Raw genomic sequence first — 23,128 nt, 5'->3', positions numbered from 1 at the left:
AATGTTTTGCACGCAATTCGAGCTCTGCTACTTACCAATACAACTTTTAACTCAACTACTGTTACTACTATCTTTCGAATCTCGTCGTTTTCAGCTTGCTCGTCTATCAGGCCGCTCGTGCTTTCCCGTTGAAGAATGAAAATGTAGAACCGAGACGTTAATAGATCACTAGGTTACTAACTGTACTGTGTAATGAATTGTACGTTGTTTTGCGTAGCATTAGTCTTTAGTTAGTTTTCTGATTCACTTCATCCGGGCAAAATGGTTTCATAATTAATATAGTAGTGTGCAGTGATTAACATACACATACCATCGCGTAGACGAGAGACACATTCGATTTTTCTCCACCCAAAGCTCTGCAACATTCCAAATCAGATTAATCAACATGATCATAATCCAATCAGGAGTAATTATTGACAAATTACTCTTTAAACACTTTGCACGCAGTGTACCGTGTGCTAGTGGGGCACTTTTTCCCGCTGGCTGGCGGTCATTAATCACATCAGATCTGTTTGCGTAATTGAATTTCATATTTGATGGATAAAAAAATCGAAATAACATTTTTACATCGCATATTGCCGCAAAATTTGCAGCAAAATTAAATGCACAACAGTAATCATATTTTACTCGAGTTATGTAAAAAAGGCTTGGTTGGTTTCATCTGACAGCACCATCAATGAAAAAAAATGGAACACCAATGTAAGATTTTCATAACGTTCATCCGTCGAAATAATTATGTGCGGTTTATTTTCAACCAGCTTCCGGACGGTTTGATTTATCGAATTTTTCATCCTTACCTACGCATTCCCACAGCGTAAATTACAGTAAATCAGTGTAGTTTTCGCAACACCACACGAACGGATCTATGCGTTAACCATGGCAATTGGTGAGCGAGCTGCTATTTACAAACATGGACATTGAAATGCGGTAATTGTGGTTACCAGGTTTACTGTTTTATTATTTATTTTCATGGCATATCACTACCAGCACCACTTCAAAGCGGTAAGGTAAAATAAAATTAAACCTTAAGTTCTACCTCAAATTAATATCGCTGGAAACGTTGATGTAGCGCTATTACTGTTTGTGTGACCTTGTTTCATTAAAGGATATGATCATTAAAGGCGAACAACTTGGGGCACTTTCTTCATGTTTTCAGTTCTTGTTGTTTTTAACCGAAAGAATAAAAAGCTGCTTCCACAATTCATATACACCAACCAATTCTTGAACTTTTCTCTACGCCTTATACAAAAATCCAACCACTTCAAAATAGTAACAAATCATACAAACCATAAAGAAAAGGAATTTTGGTATACCCATATAAATCATCTTCAGCATTTTGTTTACATGCTTTGTGTGTGTGTTTGTGTGTATCATAAACTGTGTGTGTATGTTTGTGTGTATGTTATAACTGTTTGTTGCAGTATATCTATAGCATTTGTGTGAGTGAGTGTTGCCTGTTGCATCTAACTGCAAGCTTAACGTAGCCACGCTCTGAACTCCTGTTGCTCATGGTCGTATTTTTCTCTCTTTCTTTCTTTCTCTCTCTCTCTCTCCCCTCTTTTCCACACTCCCTGTCTTTCATGTCTTTCTCTAAATTCGAACCCATCTGCACGGCATCATCACATGTTCTATCTTTCTCGCCCACTATCATCATCTCCACTGCCGATCGAATCATCCACGTGCACCGCGCTTCACCTTTGCTGTTCACATTCACCATCCCCGTGGTGCCCGTGTTCATCGGTCCCGAATGCACGCATCAAATCCCGCATCCCACGCCATCACGCCAAAATTGAAAACCAACACACAAAAAAAACGAAAAAATCGACCATTCCTCTCTGAACTTTGCAGCGACAGCTGTACGCATTAATGACCAAAGATAGATTCACGATCAGCAGTAATAGTAGTACACAGCAGGCACCATCCAAACCGCACGCACCTCTGTCGGCATCCGCTTCGGCTCTCAACACCTCGTCCACCAGCTCGATCAGCGGCAGCACCGTCACCGTCAGCACCATAAAGCTTACCAGCGGGGGAATCGCAACCATTACCAATGCAAACGTTGCGTCCGGGATGATGCCCCACTTTACTGCCTCCGCCATGGTACCGTCGAGTAGTCTGCAGGGCTCCACAACGTCACTAACCACCAACGTAAACCAATTCGTAAGGTGTCCCTCCCCAGGCAGCACGATCGGGTCATCCGTATGCGCGGGCACAAACCGACCGGCGACCAGCGCTACGCTGAGTGCATCCAACGGTGGTCACCCGACGGGTGCGTCATTTGCGGCGTCCCTTTCCAACCGTATCACTGCACAGGTCCCCCCACCGACGACACTGCCGATCGGTGGAAAGCCCGCCCGGTCACCCACCTTTGCAAGCACCGCTCATCGTTAATTGCTTCCATGTGAGGCATAAACGGCAAAACAAAAACAGCTGTACAGTTTTTTTTTTTTCGAGCTTAACATGACGGAAAGCTTATGGCATGTGCTTTTTTCTCCCTTTTAAAGTACACAAAACTATTGTTGGTAGGCTCTCAAAGCACGCAACATCAACCCAAACTTTCTAATTACGCGCTTTAACTTTGTCAAAGCACAACCTCTGCGTTGCGTTATTTCTTGAAAAACCACAGTCCTTTTTTTACATTCTATTCACTTCTCGTGCAAGACCTAAAATTCTTACACTTTTCTATTTCTGCTAGTAATATTTTTCCTCTAGACTCTTGCTACATGTTTAGAACGATGCGATAAATTTTTCCCTTTCAATGCGCCCAAAAACAACAACAAAAAACTCCATAGATTGTGCTACTGATAGGATGTTCAAGCTTTTGAGTTCTTTGAATTGTTACCATTCCCCAAATTGACTGACCGTACAATTCACGTTATGAACACACAAAGAAGCTATAGACACAAAACAGGCAACAGAGTTCTCGTGAAACCAATTAACGAAAGCGAACAAAGAGCTTTACTCTTTTACTTCTACAAAACGACCGTAATCAACATAATTGTTAAGCGCGCAATCGCTGGGTTTTTGGAAATGTGCAGGTTTTGAAAAATGTCCATAACCGTTGATCCTGAAAACCAATTCCTCCGTACCGAAAGCGGTACGGTTCCTACAAAACCTTGTTAATAGAGTTGTCGCACACAGAACATACACACGCCGGTATCACGCTGGACGTGATTATTCGATGTAACCGAATGAATGTTGTTAAAGTTGTAAAAAAAAACCAGCATTTGAATGTGGGAACACTCGGCAACACTCGCTTTGTAACGAAATGGAAACTCACTTGGTCGCTCTCACTCTCAACGACATCCTCGTATGATGGTTTATGGTAGCTCAAGTGCCCATCTACGACCTCCAATCTCCCCCTCGAACAAAAGCGCACCTTAACCAGCCAGCAGAAGGCTACATTAAACACTTTTAAACACGAAGTCCCTTCCTAAGTCGTTCTCCAGCAGTTCCCGCTCTCGTTAGAAAAACGTAATTCCGCATGTAATCAAACGCTTCAAAGCGCAACATCAAGCAGCGGGTCACCCCTGCAGGGAGGGTAAGAATAGCCCTCACTTTAACTCTTTAACTTACCCCTCCTTCCCATGCCTGCGTATTGTGCGTAGTGCAAAACGGCGGTAGCATGAGTAAATGAGAATGGAAGGCGAACTTTCCACCACGTGACACGAAAAGTGAAAGCAACCGTGTGATCATCGCCAGTTACCATAGTGCCCTAGTAGTTTCCTGTGCTAAGCGGGAATTTAATATTCCGCACTAACGGATGCGAACTTCCCGCCCTGGGTGCTGCTCTCCCTCGGAGCAATCAACGTCGTAATAGAGTGGGGAACGTTGTTGCATTGAAGTCACTCTTCCGTTTCAAACACGGGCGCGCTTGGAATGCTAGCTTTAACGCATGGCAAAAGGGATGAGGAAATGAAACTTCCTGCGAATGCTGAACAGTTTTGCGTGTCTCTTATGCTCATTAGTATGATTTTCAGTGACTGACAGCCACAGTATTAACTTTGTAAAACGACTGGAATTTGAATCTGCGACTCTAGGTGATTTGAAATCGCTGTATAATGTAGCGAGTTGTTAGTTAAAGCGTGTGCTTTTCAATTCCTGGAACTCATTGATTACCCATCATTGTTAATCCAAACAAAGAAACGAATTTGCATGACTAATCATTGAGCTACATAATCCATTATACGGATGATCGGTCCTATCGGGGGAGTAAGAGTGTGAAGAATTTAAAAATAAAAACTAGCAAAATAAACATATGCAAAACATACTTAAACGTACACATGATGTGTAACCATTGTTGCCCAAAACACCCGCACAAATGATGTCAATTTCAAAACCTAATGGAAACCACGTTTTTACACGTTATTACAAGAGTTCTGATATAGTAAACATATGGAAGGAAAACATTACAGTAAGAAAACAAACCCCCTTTTCATGGCGCTTACAGTCATACCATTTGCACGTTGGTAAGGAGTGTGTATTGAAGGATATAAACAAAAATCCTGCTTAAATGTTCCGGGGGCCCAATCGACGATTACTAACACAAATCCGATGTCCGCAATCAAGCAAAAAATAGACAAAAGAAAAAGAACTGAACAATTTGAGGCCGATCTGAAGAGGTGTGACAGAAATGCATAAGAGGAAACAAAAACCATTTCTTGCTAAGCGATAGTATGTGTTTGATCTTTTTTCGGAGAACACGAAGAAACGGTATGCCAAGAGCGAAGATTATATTTTCATTACAATAATTAAAGTTTTCATCGCCTTTTTGCGTATTTTGTGCATGTGTAAAAGCTTATTCACTCGGTTAATCAAATGCTTTTTACATAATTAAGTTTTATTTTTGTTCTTCTTGAACTAAGACACTTTTTTTCTTTCCTTAACTATCGTTTCATGGTTAGCTGCCCATTGCAAGCACGTTAACCATACAATACGAACGAACGTGTCGTTGTACATAGAATCATGTAACATTAAACATTAACTATAACAATCAGCATATAACTACACCACTAACAATATACATCATATGCGACGAAAGGGAGGTAGGACGCGGGAAAGAGAAAGGTAGATGGCAACAGGAGGTATATAAAAAATTAAACCACTCAGTACGAGGATAGCGTAGCTCATTCTAATTTATTCCGACAAAAAAAAAACGACAAACATCAGATGGAACAGTTGGATCAACTGGCACAGCTGGTAGACAGAGGGTATGCACATCCGATGAACGCCATCACCGCTGGCCAAGGCTGATTCGCCGACACATTTGAAGGAATTATTAACTATAGATTAGTATTGAATCTAGCATTTAAAGCATAATTGTACGTTTTCCACTAAGCTCCTATAGCTCTCTAGCTGTATAGCAAGCAGAAAGTTGCACCGATGCATCCCGATTTCCCGACTCTTCCTTCTAGATAAGCGTATATATTAGCAAAGCACATTGTAAATTGAATTGATCGGAAAGCCGTCATGAATGTTTGGCTGTACTGTACGACCTCTGTGCGTGTGTTGAGTATGTATATGCTTGCGTATGTATGTATGCGTGTTTGGAAATGTATGTGTGCGTGTATGAAATGCAGTTCCTTAATCACTATCTGACCAAAACCGGCCCCTGCTCAGCAACAAACAGTCCATACCTCGGTTGTACGCGTACAACAACCAAATGCCACCAATCTTACCTTCTGTTTCCTTAATAATTCACCCTTGACAATCATCGTCGTGCGAACCCCATATCTTGTGGCATGTTCTGTATACCATTCTATAGTGCTATTCAATCTTTTTCTTTCCATCAATAATAAGCGCCCATTAGCTTAAACTATTGCTCAACGAATTAAACAAAAAAAACCTTATAATAAAAACTATTCCACCACCACCTGCTGGGAAAAAAACAAACTAACAAATACGGCTGGCGAGCGATCGCCACGAACGATACCAAAACATATGCATATGATATGAGTAAACTACAAACTACTCCGAGTGTTGTTCCCCTAGATGTGATGTCGGATGGACGGAAATTTTGCTAAATCCTGTACATTTTAGAAATAATAACTGCTAGGCTGCAGGGCCTGAGCCGCACTTTTTGATACATGTAGCCATGAACCTTCCTAATCGTTCGTTTTACTAATCGTAAGAATCGAACGAGTCGGTATTACAGCATCAATGCTTTAATTATACCAACAAAATGAAAGACTCTTACCGTAGGGAGAAGAATGGGAAAAAACCACCGCAGGCGGAATTAAAACTGAAATTATACGCATATTCATCGCAATGTTTCCAGCACAGAACGCGTAGTTGACGGTGAACAACTTAGGCACAAATAATTTAAACGAACTTATGTGGATTTGTATACATGTTGAATACACACTAAAACACGTCACATTTAATAGGTACATTGGCACAGTGTTGAAGTGAATGTCGATCCGTTATACTTGGCCAACCATTCCCAAACAGTTTGTACGAGTATCTACTGAATGTTGTTATAAACGTGTGTGTGTGTCTGTGTTACGATCCGAGATAAAAGCTAACAGATTGCTAGTATGTAATCCTAAATATCTGGTTCCCGGACCGATCCACCATTAGCATCGCCCCACTAATCCACTCTCATTGGGTATGGAACCAGCCGTTATCATAAGAGCACTATAACACATCGATCTTCGGGCTGGGAAACTGTTTTTCCATCATATCTCCCAACTACTCTCTAGCACCAGCCAAAGCCAGCCTTGTTTTTTGGTTTAGATCATGTTAGTATTAGCTAGAACCGGTTGAATAATCTGTTTTTCAAAGTCTGGCACTCGCACAGTTTTGCAAACTCTAGAATGAATGGATAAGTAAGCACTCACCTGTGAACTACTACTAGTTACTAAAGAATAATAATGTACACACTAACGACCCAACTAACCGATGTATCTGAGCTGTAAGACAATCCTTAAATATGAAACCTACTTGACTCGTTGGCCCTTTAACTAATAAATGCCTACATTTTTCGAAATACCTAAGAGACAGAGAGAGAGAGAGAGAGAAGAAGTGGGAAGGCAACCTTATCGTGGTCACCTACAAAGAAGGAACTGACCCAGAGACCACTCGTTTGTCATCGTACCCGATGCCGATCATCCATCCATCCTAGCTTTCGTTTCGGATGTTGCTGTGATAATCTGTATCTATATCGTGGTAGTAATGACGATTTCCGTTATCTCCAGATGTTGACCGTAAAGCCACGCCAATCAACAGGGCGCTTCTTTGCTAATGTTTCAATAGTTTAAATTCAGTTGTTACGACATATCACCGTTTATTGATGCTGATTGATGGCAGAGGAAGAAACAGGAAGCAAAGCTTTGAAGATAAAGGAGTGCGTGGCTATATAAATAAGACACGAGAAGTAGGAGCAGAATCTAATTGCAAAAGGGCAAATATATGTCTAGGTATGTGAAACAACAGATCGATGTTACTTTATCGCGAAGTGTATCGTAAATTGATGGATGAATATTTACACAGAGGGAAAATAATGGAACGAACTAACAGTGAACTAGATCATATACTTAGAAGAAAGAACCGTAACACCGTAGCGTTTAAAGTGCACAGATCACACAGCATTTATGGGAAAGAGATATTTTTGTAGCATCGCTTATTGAGGAATACAAACAAAATTAATCATTATTTTGTGCCGCATGCCTGTACCATGCTTTCAATTGTAAACCGTCAGTCGGTGGAACGGAACGTTAACAGATGCGCAAACATATTCACCTTCTCGTGCCACAGACACACACCAGCTGTTCGCGTAAGCTTTATCCCGAAACAGACGCCAACCCACTACCTTCACACTACCTTCCATTGGCGTTTGTTGCAGTGAGACCTACTATGTACCATCTGACAATCCTAAACCACATACAAGAATCTACAATAGAAGCGGTTCAGCAACAGAAACTACCCCTATACTACGTACAGTACGCAGCAAGAGATTGATTCTTCATTGCAACGTTCTTTAATGATTAACCAAAGATTTTGCAACGTGTGTAAAGCACATTGGAGAGATGCAACAGATTGACTATGAAGTATAACATAAACAGAGAAAAAAAACATATTCTTGATAGCATACATGATAAGAAATAGCAACAACAACAACAAAACAGAAGTGTTTAAACATATGTTTTACAATACCTGTTAGCGGGGAGAAATAGTAAAAACCACATTCATATACATACAACCAAACCCCAATGACCGTCAATGTGAAGCCGAGGGAAGGTTGAACTGGTAGACAAAAAAAGATCGAGGCCATTTTTGTAACAGCATTAAACTCGGTTCGATTTGGTTCGCTGAATGTGAATGTCGCTATATCAGCCAATTTTCAGCCATTTTTGTAAAACATAACAAAAAACACTCTATTTTTATACATCTTTTACACACATTTAAGCAACATTCGAACGCACAAGCATTTTTCACAGTTTCGACATGGACAGTTTTTACTCATAGATACATAAATAGGTCCTACGTAATTCAATTCATATCGAAAGTGTTTCGCAAGCACAATATTAACACATTGTCCTGTATTGTTCCTGAGCGCACAGTTTAAGTGCCGTGTGCATCGATTGGCTGAGGTCTTACAATTTTGATTTAACCTTTTCCTTATAAGCGCCGGATTTGGACGAGCGGCATGAATGTAGTAGATAAACATTCTTCTCAAAACTAAAACCGCCAGTGGCAATGAATTCGGCAAATGCAAACGCAATGCTCTACAAATGCATATTAACAAACTATCTTGATGTAAATGAACTGATTATCACATCGGAGAACAAGCATGTTAACTAAAACCAAAACCAACCCAAAATATCGAAGATTTGTACTTACCCTGATCCAAATGATAAAATTAATAAACAACCAAAGCGTGATTGCAATGGTTTTGCATGTTTATTTCCGAAAAAGTTCTACCAGCGTGTTATTCTTTATGCTTACGGGTTATTCGAACATATCTGATTAATCGGAAGGCGGAAAGGGTTTATGTTCGGGTCGGCAAACAACCGCCTCAAGTCGTCCACAATTCTATTCTGTTCATTAGACTGTACCGGATTGCGCATCGATTTCAGTGTCTCGTGTAGTATGGCTATCTCTTCCTTTTGATCCGCCCTGGACGTTTGCAACACGGTTTCCTGATAGATGGTCAGAGTAATTGGTAAGCATAAATCAGAACGAATCATTTAGAATCGACTACAAAATCTATACGTACCTCATACACCTTCTTCAGTGCATCCTGTGTACTTTGATTCATAACCCGTATCGGTTGCCCCATCATCATGCTGGCCAGGTTCAGATACAGCAGCTGAAAATCAACACCGTTTGCATTTTCTGGTTTGGGAAAATGCTCCGTGTGAGCAATGATTTGCAGCGCCAGCGGTAGCTCGTTGTTGCACGTCTCGCGGAACCCGACCGAGTCGAGAATTTCACTCCACGACGCACACTGCACAAATTCCGGACTGTTTTTCATCTTGTCCAACACATTTTCCTCGCTCATGGTGGCAAACTCGTTCACGTACTTTGCCAGAGCGTCCGGTGATACCAGTTTCTGTAGGGTCTTTTCAATTTCCTCCGTGTTTTGAGCACCATGCCTCTGAAATGCATTGAACACACTTCTCGCCGATTGGAATTTGGGTGCCCGGTCTTTGGTAGATTTACCTTTCGAGGAGCTTTGCGGCTTTTTCGATGCTTTGGGGCGTTTTTTTGGATGAGATTCTGTGCTGGCTGGCGCGTCCATCCCGAAATTTATGTCCACAAAAATGTAAATAAACAAACGGCTTTGACAGCTGTTTGACGTTAGTTGAGGCTGCTTGACAATGGGTACAGTACTGGACATAATTGTAAAGAATGGTTTTTAGTGTTCGAAATTTAAATTGAAAAATAAAATAAGTTTGGCACGGTAATATTTATAATTCCTAAAAATGATTGTAAAAAAAACAAAGGCTTAATTACAGTCAGGCTGAATCCTGAAACCACGGTACAGTCATCAAGTCGTACGTATTAACACTATACCCGTCATGGGTTCAAGCCGCGTATGGACCGAACCTTTCAATCGCAGCACTGACTTTTTTGCTATTTGTACATTAGTGCTGTACATTAGTGCTGAGAGCTCTGAGTCAAACCTACCCGATTCCGCAAATGCATAATCCATATACGGTAAGTTATCCTTTATCCTGATATATCCTGGAGCGGTTAGATCAATCAGTCACATCAATTTGATCAACTATGGTGCTCACGTGGTCAACTTCCATCACCGGTATTGAGTTGCGTGCTAAACTATTGAGTAAACATTTGACTGACAAATTGAGTCAGGGTAGAAACTAATACTGTGATTACTACCTTAGATTTACTTTAAAGAATTATAACTTTACAGTAAAGACTTACGAATCTGATCTGATTGATCTCTAGTTACAATTTGATTAAGGCAATCAGACTGTTTATGCTTCACATAAAATGAATTCAAATTTACTTTTCCCATGATAATGAATGTGTTATTTAATGCTATTTTTATCATAATTGTAAATCAATATGTAACAACTAGACAAAAACCACATCACGGTTTAAGTGTCTATTACAATAAAATACTAGAAATACAGTATATATTATTTTAATACATTCCCGTTCTTTGAATATCGTTCACACCTTAACTAATATCACGAACGCTATTAGCTAACACTGGAACTTCCAGCAGAAGAGGCGAGATTTTGATTACACCACTACCAGTATGGCGAACGCTTGTTCTATTCACTTGAGCTCCATTCTACACAGAACCGGAATACGGATACGTCATGAGCAAAATTTCCCGCCATATGTATTACTCACGTTCTAATGGCGAGGCTGCGAAACCAGCAAAACGCCTATCGCCGATCACACGGGCACTTACACAAAATGCTGGCACCTTGTCGGCCACGCTAGTGTTGCTCACGTCGTTTCTCAACCAGTTGTCAGTAACGTTTCGATCGCGATCGTGCGCGACTGTGCGCAAATGCGGGTGCACGTGTGATCACGCGAAGGACTGCAAAAGCTACACAAAACAAGGCAGGATCCGTGATCAGCATACAAAGCCGCCGCAAACCATACCACAACCCTTGCCAATGGAGAACGCAAGTGCGTCAACGACCGGCCCGGTGCCAGATTCGGTGGCCAACGCGCTCATGAGTATTCATCCGCGGTACAACAGCTTCCACCAGCACAATGCCTTCCCGGCGGCAGCCCCCGTCGGGAGTTTGGGCGCACGGTACGAGCAGAACGCGGACAGCCCGGGCATGGCCACGAACCATCAGAATGGGCTCAGCACTGGCAATGGCGGAAATACGACCGTGCAACCGGCGGCCACAAGCGTCATCAATCTGTCGAACTCGAGCGACGTCGTCATTGGCCCGATGACACAGTACCAAGGTTCCGTTACTATTTACCAGTACATGGATGCGACTGTCGAAGCTAGCCGAATTGCAAGTAAGTTTCCGCTTCCTATGCGTAACAGGGTAACGACGGTCTAGGAAGTAAATAGCGAGTGGATTTAGGTAACCCTTTTAAGAGGTAAGCCTCTTAGAAGGTAAGATTACAATGTTGTCTTGCCGATACGTTCTTAACAGTGCTTAGTACAGTTATGTCATAGTTCTGTGTGCATGCTTGCTATACTGCACAGTTGCACAACTAATTAACACACTTAAAGTATAGTGTGTGCCAACGACATTACATTCCGTCGACGTGAGCGAAGCTTCATGTATCTGTTACAGCAAGCTAGCCAGCCCCCAACAAAACCACTTACTAAAAGCAATCATATCACGTGGGAAATCCCAAGCGGGAGTTGCAAAAATGGTAATCTTCCGTTAAATCTTAGCGATGAAACAGGTTGAAGTGCTGTAAAAAGTTGTATTATCATTATATGACTGATTATTGCTGCTGTCAAACGTTGGTTTGAAAAGCTTAAAAAATGTGTCTAAACTTAAAATATCAGTCATTTTTCACAACAATTCTATAGTAAGTGTTGAGATTTTCATGATCTACCAATTTTGAAGTCTACAATTTATTTTATTGGCATGCATAATTTTAATTTATCTGCGAGAAAGCTATGTCAGCGAATTCAATCACAAAGGTGCAGAGTAGATGTAATCCCCTCGGCCTGATGTGTATAGGGCAGTGTAAAAGACGCGCTCTGTAGATCCCACCGCAAATCGATGTTTTAATATTCAACATCAATTGCAGTGTACCTTGCATAATAAAGACTTGTATAATCTAGAAAACTGGATTTGATCGAATATCAGGTCCCAAACATAAATGCTAGAGATTCGTGACTGATACTATATTTGTTATACTATATTTGTTAATTCTAATGTTTAAAAATTAAAGGAAGTATTAGATCAATGGTGCTGGGATAAGATCTTGTTAGGAAAAACCCTTTGATAAGTAACTTCGATTCTCTGAAATCTTTCATTGTCCAGCTTTGTCGTATTTAGATAAATATGTTGTTATTAGTGTTAACTAAACCTACACCTGTGACCTAAACACATGAATAGTGTGGAATCTATTAAATTGCCAATATTGGCTGGTATTATTGATTCCGTTCGTAGCGGCGGCGTACGTCCCGACACTCATTTTCCTAACGTACTAGATGGTTGCTACAGTTATTCACTGCGTCGTTGTAGGACCGGGCTCAAGAAATGTGTTGCCATCCCTAGAATTTCATTTGAGCGCCGTACGTTCCCGCTACGAACGGATTCAATAATACCAGCCATTATTTATTTCAAATATTCACCTGTCTCTATGTGTGAGTGCGGGTAGTTTGCTTAAGACTAATCCCGTAGTATTCCGCCACTGCTAACCGCGCATCAATTGTAGCCAATTTTACTGATCAACGGTGATGCGTCTCAACGCGCACGAGCGTTCCGCTCGTTCGTCTCCCGCTCACCAAACAAAGTCGCCGAAACTCACCACCCTTCCTATACAAACGTAGCGCGCAAACGCACACCACACCACACGGCAAACGGCAGCGACAGGTTGATCTCGCGTACCAAACAAACAACGCTCCCGGTCCAGTCCGTGTCAGTCTTATTCCGGCCCGAACACACGTTGCATCGTGTGCATTGCGAAAACACGCCAGTAACTGACCAGTACAGCACATACACAGACAGCGACTTGAGAGGGTGGATTAATATGGTTGCGGCACCATTTTACCCTCCTACTACACCCTGCTCCATGGATTTTGTCGCGTGGATTGTGAACGTGTGTGCGAACGTATCATAAAACAGTGTCATCGTGAGCTTTAGGGCGCTGCGAATCGCTAATTGAATTTAAATCCACTCCCACAAGTGTCCTCGTGTCCAAAAACGCGCGACCCAAAAGAGAAAGTCTGGGCCTGGGCGCAATGGCTAATCCGTGATTTCGTGGTTCTCCGCACAGCCGCCTAGCGCCGACGTACGGTATAGCACGTGTTTTGCGTCCGTTTGAGTGCTTCCGGGATTAGAGTTCGATACCGCACTGGTCACATTTCCAAACAGTCATTCCACCAGTCCGTCAGATATTCGATGGTGTCGCGCAAATGCTACCCAGTTTCGTTCGTGCTATAGTTACAAAGTGTTTGGCTGCTGCTTACCTCCCGGAAACCATGCTAAAGTGTGATCCGATCCGTGTCAGTTACATCGCATTACCGTAAAACAAAACAAAAAAAAAACAACATACCAGGGCCATGAAACTGTTGCTCAAAATTCACAACAAAGATCGTCACTCGACGACCACGGCGGCGGTCAATCTGTTCCAGCGGAAGCGTAAATATCACCGTAGACACTCGAAATCATCTTCCCCGGTGCCCTCCGGGGCCGCCTCCCTGCCTGCCTCCCAGCAGTCTGGCCCTTCCGCATCCTCCACCCCGCCGCACGTATCCTCATCCTCGCTGACGTCAGCCGCGTCCGGTGCTGCCGTGCCGTGCGGTACGTTTGACGCGGATCGGACCACTTCCGGTGCTGCGTCACTGGCCGCACTCGTGTACGGTGGACCCGGAAACTGCACGGAACCGATTTCCTGCCCGATCGAAAGACGTCCGCTACTGCGGAATTCCCCATCACAGTCATCGGCACGCAGTTTTGCTAGCTCTTCCCGACGTGTGTATATAAAATTTGCAACCAAATTATTCTAGCGCATGCTGTGTTTTTTTCCATTATTCAGTATCCACACAATCAAAACCAAAAACCTCTATTTTGTTTTAGAAAATTACGAAAATACAACATCTAATCTTTTGCAATCTCATATCAGCCGCAAGATTAGCCTGTTCAGTTTACGCTGGGCACGAATTCACACAACCCATACCACATTACACGTTACCTCTTTGCTCCAGCATCAGTACTGGATTCCATCCCGGGCGTGTTTACAGTTGTGGCTATTTTTGTACGGAAAAAGTAACACCTTCCATCTTCTTGACCCTTTCCTTTTCTTTGTCCATCGGCGTGCAAAACACATGTGTATATCCAAGCAGATCAACCGTGCTCCGTGCCCCAGCCTCGCTGGAAATCTGTGCGTCGTCACCATTTGCAATGACTGTATTTATTGAGTTTATGCAAGCATGCATGGCCGAGTTCGCGCGATAAGCCTGAGGGAACGTTGCATGACACATGGAATGCTTTTTGGATGGATGTAAATGGCAATCATCATTTGTTTGAAGAGAATGCAGTTCCATCCTTGTGCATGTGTGAAGCGCAGCATGCACGCGTTAATGGTCCGCCGGTTGGGTAACATTTTAAAGTGGGAATAGACGTGTTTGTCCCCGGAATTATCATCATATTTTTAATAGTAGTATATGATATTCTTTGCCAGTGGTTGGCATAAAAAACGATTTTGATGACTTTCATAATTCCTTCATTGTACCATCTACAGACAAGCACATTTTATTGCTGGGTTTATCAATTTGATCAGCTTTTGTTTTCTCTTTATACCACAATGTTTGTTCTATGAAAATGATTAGCAAGTTCAGAAAACTCATTCTGTTTGCCGATGGAACTATTCGTAAATCGGAAATAACATTCGTATTAGCTAATTGTTTACGTTTATAGGGAACATTTAGTCGAAAATGTGATTCTATTCGCGTTACGTGCGTTTTTCCTTTTACAGTGCATTGTATCGGAACCTTGTACGAGGTCGTTACTCCATGATTTATTATGAGAAGCGCTCGTTGATCACTCGTTTAAAGAATAAAAACAATGCAACGTGATAAAACTTAATTAATAGTAGGTTTTTATTACAAATGTTTGGTTGGTTGAATTGTTTATGCTTGTCCTAAGTTTGGGTAAATAATTCTTCTTCTTTCTTCTTCTTTCAACAACCGCTGTCGGTCAAGGCCTGTCTGTACCACTAGTGGGCTCGGCTTTCAGTGACTTACTTATTACCATAGCAGGATAGTCAGTCCTACGTATGGAGGCACGTTCCATTCAGAGCTTGAGTCCATGAAGGGCATGTTTTTAAGTAATAATAAATAAATTATCTTATATAAACCAAGCAAATTATGGTTTTTAAGCGACATTATTGAAAAACAAAAACAAACAAAAAGTGCGTATGAATCAGATTCTGTACTCTTTGTACCATTGTCTATCAAATAGTTTTGCGACCATTTTGGTATACAAACCAAAATGTATTTTCTTTTGTGATTATTATTCCAAGTTCGCATGAAACGGTTTGGAAGAATTTTGTGGTGAATTGTTTCCTCTAGCCATGAAATAACTATCTGGCCAACATCTAAGGTTCATGCTACTCTACATATTTAATATCTAATCTCGGCTTACTATAGGATACATACTGAACTCTATAACAGTAAAATATACTACTACAAACAAGATAAAATTTATATTATTCCTTTAGTCTTTCAATGAATACATATGTCACATGACATGATTTTAGCGGCAAATTAAAGCATACATAAAGTTAGTAGAATAAAAGTCATTTTAAAACAAGTATAATATGAGTGATTTTTATACATTTTTTATAATATGTTGCTACGAAAATCACTGTAAGGTGTTGTTTCTTTGTATCTGAAGTTGTTTTTGTTTTATTTTTTATTTAAATGCATTATGTTTTATACCAGGGGTCTCCAAACTACGGCCCACGGTCCGCATGTGGCCCTCAAGAGCTCATAATGCGGCCCACGATGACTTTGCCAGCGTTAATATAAATAATATAACGTTATTATGACTTTTTCAAATAAAATTGTATTTTTTACTTTTCTTAGACAAGAATCAAGCTTTAGTAACAAGAAACTGTACAAGTATCGTTAGTATTTTGTTATAAAAATAAGATTTAAACGTTCACTCATCAGTTAAAGGTAGCGTCAAATGGCCCTCAGCATAGTTATTTTTGAAGCAATGCGGTCCGCGAGCTGAAAAGTTTAGGCCCCTGTTTTATACAATACATTTACCAGCTCGCTCTTATAATATATAAGGGTTATAAGGGTCATGTATAGCAGTTTAAAATTTGCAGCATTTTCTAATAAATAGCGATAATTCAAGTTATAACTGTTAATAAAGCTTGTCCAGTTCTAATTGACAAATAGGAAGCAGATGTATTTTATCGCAATACTTTACGCAATAGAGCACCAACAATTCAATACATTAAATGAAAAATAAATATAAAAAGTTGTCATTGTCAGTTGTCAAACACTCCTCAAGATAACAATAATAGTACAAAATATGTACTGAATAAAATTATTTTACTATCGTGCCGTACCGAGAGACGTTTTATATCGTGGCGGATAGATAACCTTGTACACTGTTTGCATTTCAATGAAAAAATACATCTGCCCGTGAAATGTCATTTACTGTAGGAAGTATACCATACCCCGATAGGTTGACTTCCTTCTTTAAGAATCTTACAAAGAAGAGGACAAAAATGGTCTTTGGAAAAAGTGTGCGGCAATAAAATGTTTACCGACCGAGTGCATGCGTCACACATTCACAGCAATATTGACCTAAGACGTCAATGTGTGCAATGTGGCTTTACTTAAACCCGCCCTTTGCGACAATGGGCAATATGTTTGCGTCCGATGCACAATGGTGCGCTTTGAGTGTAGAGCTTGACTGAATTTTATGACCTCCTCTTCCCATCGCACCTTTCCTTTCCTACAGACGGCCGCAACAATCAGAACCGCGGACTACCTTCAGCGGAACCATCGACCCTGCGACAGGAGCGCTACTTCATTTACGGAGCGCTGATATTTTTCGCGATCGTCGGATTCTCAACCGCCATCTACTTCATCGTGAACCAGGTGCGCGGTCCAGCTGACATTGACCGGGAGATACTGTTCGACACCAACTACCACCGGCGGACGAGTAAGTGAAAAAGCACCAACTTCCATGCGGAATTGTGGATAGAATCTGGACGAAATGTACCAAGCTAAGCTGCCGATTGATTCCTACAGATTGATCTCTTCGCAGTGCCCAATCTCGGCAACAGCCACATGATCATCGAACGGCGTAACTGGGGTTCGCAGGTAGATGCGCACGCATCGATCCAATTGGAGCATCCGGTTCAGTACGTGATCGTTACACACATCGGCCTGCGCTCCAAAAATTGCACCGGCATGCACGAATGTGCGAACAGGATGCGCATGCTACAGGATGCAGCCATCGGTGAGCGGAATCTACCCGACATTCCAAGCAACTTTTATGTAAGCATTCTGATTCTGATCACACACGATAAGTGACAATTTCCAAACAAGATGTAGACTAATTTGAATTTCCTTTTTTCCGTCAGCTTGGTGGAGATGGCAACGTGTACGTGGGCCGTGGTTGGGATATTGCAAATTCGTATCACAATCGAACACTGTCCGTCTGCTTCATAGGAGACTTCCAAACCTACGAACCGAAAGAATCTCAATTCTCCGCCCTGCACCATCTCCTGACGTACGGTGTGATACAGCGAAAGCTTGCCAGCGACTATAAGCTTGTGGCACGAAGACAGGTTAGAGAATGATAAATATGGGGGAAATACACACAGAGTATCAATTTCTTATTCATTTTTTTTTTATTCTTTGCAGACCAAACCTACCACAGCCAGCCCTGGCGACATGCTATACGCTAGGCTCGTTAGACTATCCCGGTGGAATCCTTGTGGAACGCAAGCATACGCACACTGTGGGGCAGAATTGGGCTTTCCGAGCGTTTGGGACGATGAGCACGATTTCAATGAGCGGAACGGAATTCATAACCCATTGTTAATTCATCGGAAAAGCACAGAAGAAGAATAATGTGCGTTAAATGCGAATATCATAATTAGGTAAAGTTTATGCTCCTTCAGATATTGTAACAACATATAAGGGTCTAGTCATAAATGTTTTTTCTGTACATATTTATAGATCAATTATGATCATCAAGAATTACGTTTAATAAATTCTTAAATAAAAACAATTTTAAATCAAAAAGACTTTAAATTTTTATATTTTTCGTATGAGAAAATACTGGTACTTTAAAATAATACAAAAGGTAATCATTATTAATGTTATTGACTCTCCATAAAAAAATATCTTTAAGTTTAAAATGATTTAAGGACTACAGTAAAACCTGAGTAAAATAATCTACTATAACAGAAGAATCATAACAGAGCAGAAGAAGTACATTTACTAGCATTTATATTAGAGATACTTCACCTGTATTATCACTCCATATGGAACCGATCCCTCCTACACTCATTATCCTGCCATGTAAACGTCGTACAATCACAGTTCTTTAACATAGAAGGGAATATCCACGGTAGCTTAATATTGTACATAACACGTTGAGGTCAAATGGGTTCAGTACTATGTAATAGATTAAAAAAAACGTTCAAGTATGTTATTAAGCAAATATAACCAGGAAAGCCTTACCCACTACTTATTGATTTGGGTCTATCTGTACCTGATTGTTGTACCCAAGCGCAGCATAATTAGTCCTTAGTAAAGAAGAGACTCTAGATTATAGTACATGACTGCATGCATATTGTTCAATTATGCACTTGACGGCTGTACCACAAGCTCCGTATTTTAAACGTACCAGTATTACCAATACTATATAAAGCTATTGCCACTGTTGGCAACTACTGTGCCTACAAGCGCCGCTCCATCGTTCAATCTAACTTAAACCTTATATCTACACTCTGGCTGGTTTCAAGCAAACTTTCCATAATTGATTTTTAACTTCATTGATAACAGTCGTTCGAACTAAGGCATAGAAAGTAGCTTTTAAAATACTTCAATAGGCCGTCTCAGTTTTTGTGTACAGTCTTTTCCCGAACTGGGGATAGTTGAGTTTCCCGAGTTGAGTTACGCGAATTCGAGTTGCGCGAATTTTTATTTTTGACAGTTCAGATGTCAAATCAGTATAGTTTTCTTCATCAATTGTCAAATGAAAAATATTAATTTTTTTCAAAAGTTTTAAAGCACTAAAAAGACAGAAATCATCGAATTTTCTATACCAATTGAATTAAATAAGTAATAAATTAAGTAAATGAACTAATTTCTAATTTCGAAACTAATGAACTAATAATATTCGACATACGCGAAAATCCGATTTACGCAAATGCCTCCGGAACGCAATATTCGCGTAACTTGGGAAAAGACTGTACAAGATAAAAATAATCTGGTAAAAAATTTAAACATCAAGAGAGATTATAATTTCGTTCTAATATAAAGTTCTACATTACACTCTCCCTTCCAGATGGATTCAATAATCAGAACCAGTTGATGGGACCAAATACTTCGCCGGGCATAAAATACGAACGCCTTATCGTGTACAGCATAATTACACTCTTCATAATCATTGGTTTGGTGCTATTGTTTTACGTTATCTACATGATGTTCCCCTCCGGCGACAATATCATTCCGAAGGAGCTATTTTTTGAGGACAACTCTGCTTCTAAATCAAGTAAGCGTTATGTTTAGACCAACAGGCAGTGCTGTAACATTGTGCTTGGAATAAACCATTTCTCTCCCGGTAGTTCCCAATCTCGGCAACGGGCACATGGTCATCGATCGCCACAACTGGGGTGCACAGCAGGGTGTACATGGACCGTACAAGCTGCCACATCCCATTCCGTACGTGCTGATAACACACATAGGCGTCCACTCGGAAATCTGCTCCGATGTGCACGTTTGCTCCATCAAGATGCGCACGCTGCAAGATGCAGCAATTGCCGAGAAAAGTCTGCAAGACATACCGAGCAATTTTTATGTAAGTTTTCTGCGCGAAACTATTTGGGATAGTCTAAACAGACAGACTTAACGCCAAATTAAAACATGACTATATTCCAGGTCGGTGGTGACGGAAACGTTTACGTTGGTCGTGGATGGGATACGGCCAATGCGTACGCTAACATGTCACTGGCCGTGTGCTTCATGGGCGATTACGGGCGGTATGAACCGAACGATCTTCAGCTTTCAGCACTGGACCATCTGTTGACGTTCGGCGAGAAACACCACCTTTTAACGGAAGACTACAAAATCGTCGCACATCGACAGGTGTGATTGCAATTTTTATTGTCTATTTGAAGACCGTTCAACGTTTTAACTATGCTTTCAGGCACGAACTACACGCAGTCCTGGGATAAAACTGTACGAGAAAATAACGAAACTCACGCGATGGTACCCGTGCGGACTACCAGGTTACGCAAAGTGTGGCGTCGAAATAGGTCTACCAACAGTCTGGGATCAAGAATACCCAAAATCGATCTCTACAATAGTTGCTACAGTTAGTGATAATAGTACTCAAACCAATTAAAAGCATTACAAACGAATTTAAAGCAATTTTGTTAAATACTCAGGAAATATCGTTGTCTAAAAATCAATTATTGTTTTTCATTGTTGTTAAATGCATTTTGTTCTTAAGATATCGACAAACTTTTGATCATTTTTTATAATATGTTTTCGTTAGCAAAGGTTTCCTTTTCTTCTTATATAGCACATTAACCTTTTTGACTTGGTATACCGCAAACCACTAATGGACTTTTGCTATCGGTGACTTGATGTGTTTATACCTTGATAGCAGGATAGTTAGTTCATTACGGATTTGAACCGATTATAGGCCGATGATAGGTAGGTTGTTAAGTCGTAGTTGAATAGGTTCATTGTAATGAAAAATAAGTCAAATTTTCTCTACTAAAATAATCCTGTGGTTATTGATTGTTGAGTTGAGATTTTATAGATATTCAGAGATCGGGTCACTTTTACAATAATGAAAAAACATTCATGGCGAAAAATAATTTATAATTAATTAAAATGTACATGCTTTGTACAAATATATAGAAGCTATACAAAAATACATCATCTCCAAACATTTTCATACATACAATATTTATCATTCCACAAAGCATGACTCTTCACCGATAGCATACATCCTTAAACTACAGCAAAATTGTTCTTACCCTACTCTTTTATCACTAAAGAAAAGAGGGGAAGAACTGTTCAACTGATGCAACAACAAGGGCACAGTTTGATTATAGCTGCTTTAACTCACGTTTTGTGCAATGAACATTGCTACCCGAAAGAAATACCAAAAACACAAATCGTTTCTTTTGCTTATCAACACGATTGGTCATGTTGGTTTTGGACATACGCTACGGCTCAAATAAGGCAGGACGTGGATCTGTTCCTGTTCGAACCGTCCCCATGAGACATGGAACAGTTTCCGGTGGCATTAGAAAAATATGTTTTGTACACATGTATAAGGCTCTCGTGATCACGAAGCTAATTGCAAAAGAAAGAACAAGAAGCAAATGCTTATCATTGAATTCGAATGCCGATAACGGAAAAAGTCACGTTTCTGTTATGCTCTGCAAAGGAACTGTGTAACTCCGGGCCCTCGACCATAACCGAGTAAAATTGTTTGGACAACAACAGTAAAAATAAATACATTCACCGGGACAGCTGCATTTGTTCGTTCGTATTTATGCTTCTAGCTCCGTACAATGTTGCGAATGACGCGAAGTCATGTTATCGCCGGTAAAGCAAACATACGACACGGGCAGATATCATACGCACCGTGATCTACTGCGACTGTTTGGGCCCTCTCTGGTCGAATTAAAAAAAAAAAGAACTATCACCTAAGCGTATGCAAATGTGAGCCGCAATACCACGGGAAGGGATTTATTTTATCGGGTGCGCATGCCGACTGATTGGATCGAACTCGATTACACTCCCGATAAATTATCCATGGACTGCAATCCGAAGCGATACGCCTCTGCCCACGATACAACCCCAACGGAAAAGTCTATTCATTTTGTATGATTTAGCGAAACGCGTCATACGCACCCATGTCGAAGCGAACATGCTTCTGCTGCTGCTGTTGTCGACAGTTGTGCCATTTAAAGCGTACCGTTTTGTTCTGCCTCGGCCGAGTGTCAGTCCGTGTGCTGCACTTTTTATTTTCTCCCTTATCAGTGTAAAGTTCTGTGTGCTGATTGAAATTAATTGTAGATTCGATAACGGTGCGGCAGGTGCGACAACACATCCGACACTTTCCTCGAGGCTTCAGTTTGAGGCTATCCACCATTAGACCCTATAGTTAGGTCCTCCCACGCTGCTTTCCGGTAGAGGTGACACCTTTCGAGTGGGACAGGTGAGCAAAGGAAGAGCGCGAACCTCGCAGTGCTGTAAAATGTACTAAAAACAAACACCTAATACAGACCCACTTCAATCTTTGGCACTTATTGCAAGAAGAGTGCTCCGCAACCTACTGTAATCATTAACAAACATCATACCCCGCTTGGTGGTGCTTCAGATAAAACAGAAAGCAACGTAGGATTTGCGATACTCGATCACATGACAGTATTTGTGTAATGATTTGGTACAATCGTATATACCATCGATAGTGAGCGTCTTGCGTGAAGATTGATAATTAGTTGAGATATTTATTGTGGCGTAATATTAGGCGCTCAATTGACAGGCGGCAATGTTTTCACAGCAGGAACTGATGTAAGCATCGTTTGTACTGGTGTTAAAACCCGTTTCTCTTCATTTGCTGCAGCTTGTAAGTTTCCAGTGTAGCTGGGACAGAAATTAACTGCATGTTAAAAGAAAATTTCAGATAACATAATATATTACACAGCTTATCATAATATCATTTGATCAATGCTTGAGTTCACTGATATGATATAAACTAAATATAATGCAGCA

The 23,128-nt window shown here is 40.8% G+C and overlaps 3 protein-coding genes across 4 annotated transcripts in view; 2 read left to right on the top strand and 1 right to left on the bottom strand.

The window, feature by feature from the left end:
• LOC120947986 (SCY1-like protein 2) overlaps positions 1–8,882 on the top strand; it is a 113,773-nt gene extending 104,891 nt beyond the window's left edge. Inside the window, exon 22 of the transcript XR_007452025.1 lies at positions 1,849–8,882. The gene's annotated coding sequence lies outside the window, so the exon portion shown is untranslated. The remainder of the gene's footprint in view (positions 1–1,848) is intronic.
• Positions 8,883–22,568, bottom strand: LOC120947988 (uncharacterized). 2 transcript variants are annotated; one of them, XM_040363920.2, is made up of 3 exons: positions 22,265–22,568; positions 9,218–9,833; positions 8,883–9,140 (listed from the first exon to the last, which is right to left on the bottom strand). In XM_040363920.2, exons 1-3 carry the CDS (start codon positions 22,315–22,317, stop codon positions 8,943–8,945), a joined length of 867 nt encoding a protein of 288 aa, XP_040219854.2. In that variant the 5' UTR covers positions 22,318–22,568; the 3' UTR covers positions 8,883–8,942. The 2 variants fall into 2 exon arrangements, with proteins under 2 accessions (XP_040219854.2, XP_049462402.1); XM_049606445.1 differs by lacking the exon at positions 22,265–22,568 and adding an exon at positions 12,764–12,847.
• On the top strand, positions 13,039–20,750 carry LOC120947992 (uncharacterized). The gene is made up of 9 exons (XM_040363924.2): positions 13,039–14,105; positions 17,112–17,315; positions 17,421–17,653; positions 17,740–17,946; positions 18,023–18,176; positions 19,677–19,883; positions 19,957–20,189; positions 20,270–20,476; positions 20,538–20,750. Exons 1-9 carry the CDS (start codon positions 13,694–13,696, stop codon positions 20,733–20,735), a joined length of 2,055 nt encoding a protein of 684 aa, XP_040219858.2. The 5' UTR covers positions 13,039–13,693; the 3' UTR covers positions 20,736–20,750.
• Positions 22,569–23,128: the final 560 nt, after the last annotated feature.

This window comes from Anopheles coluzzii, chromosome 2 (genome assembly GCF_943734685.1).
Source record: "Anopheles coluzzii chromosome 2, AcolN3, whole genome shotgun sequence".
NCBI classification, from domain to species: domain Eukaryota; kingdom Metazoa; phylum Arthropoda; class Insecta; order Diptera; family Culicidae; genus Anopheles; species Anopheles coluzzii.
The sequence above is the reverse complement of the archived record's forward strand: the minus strand, read 5'-3'. Positions and strand labels throughout refer to the sequence as shown.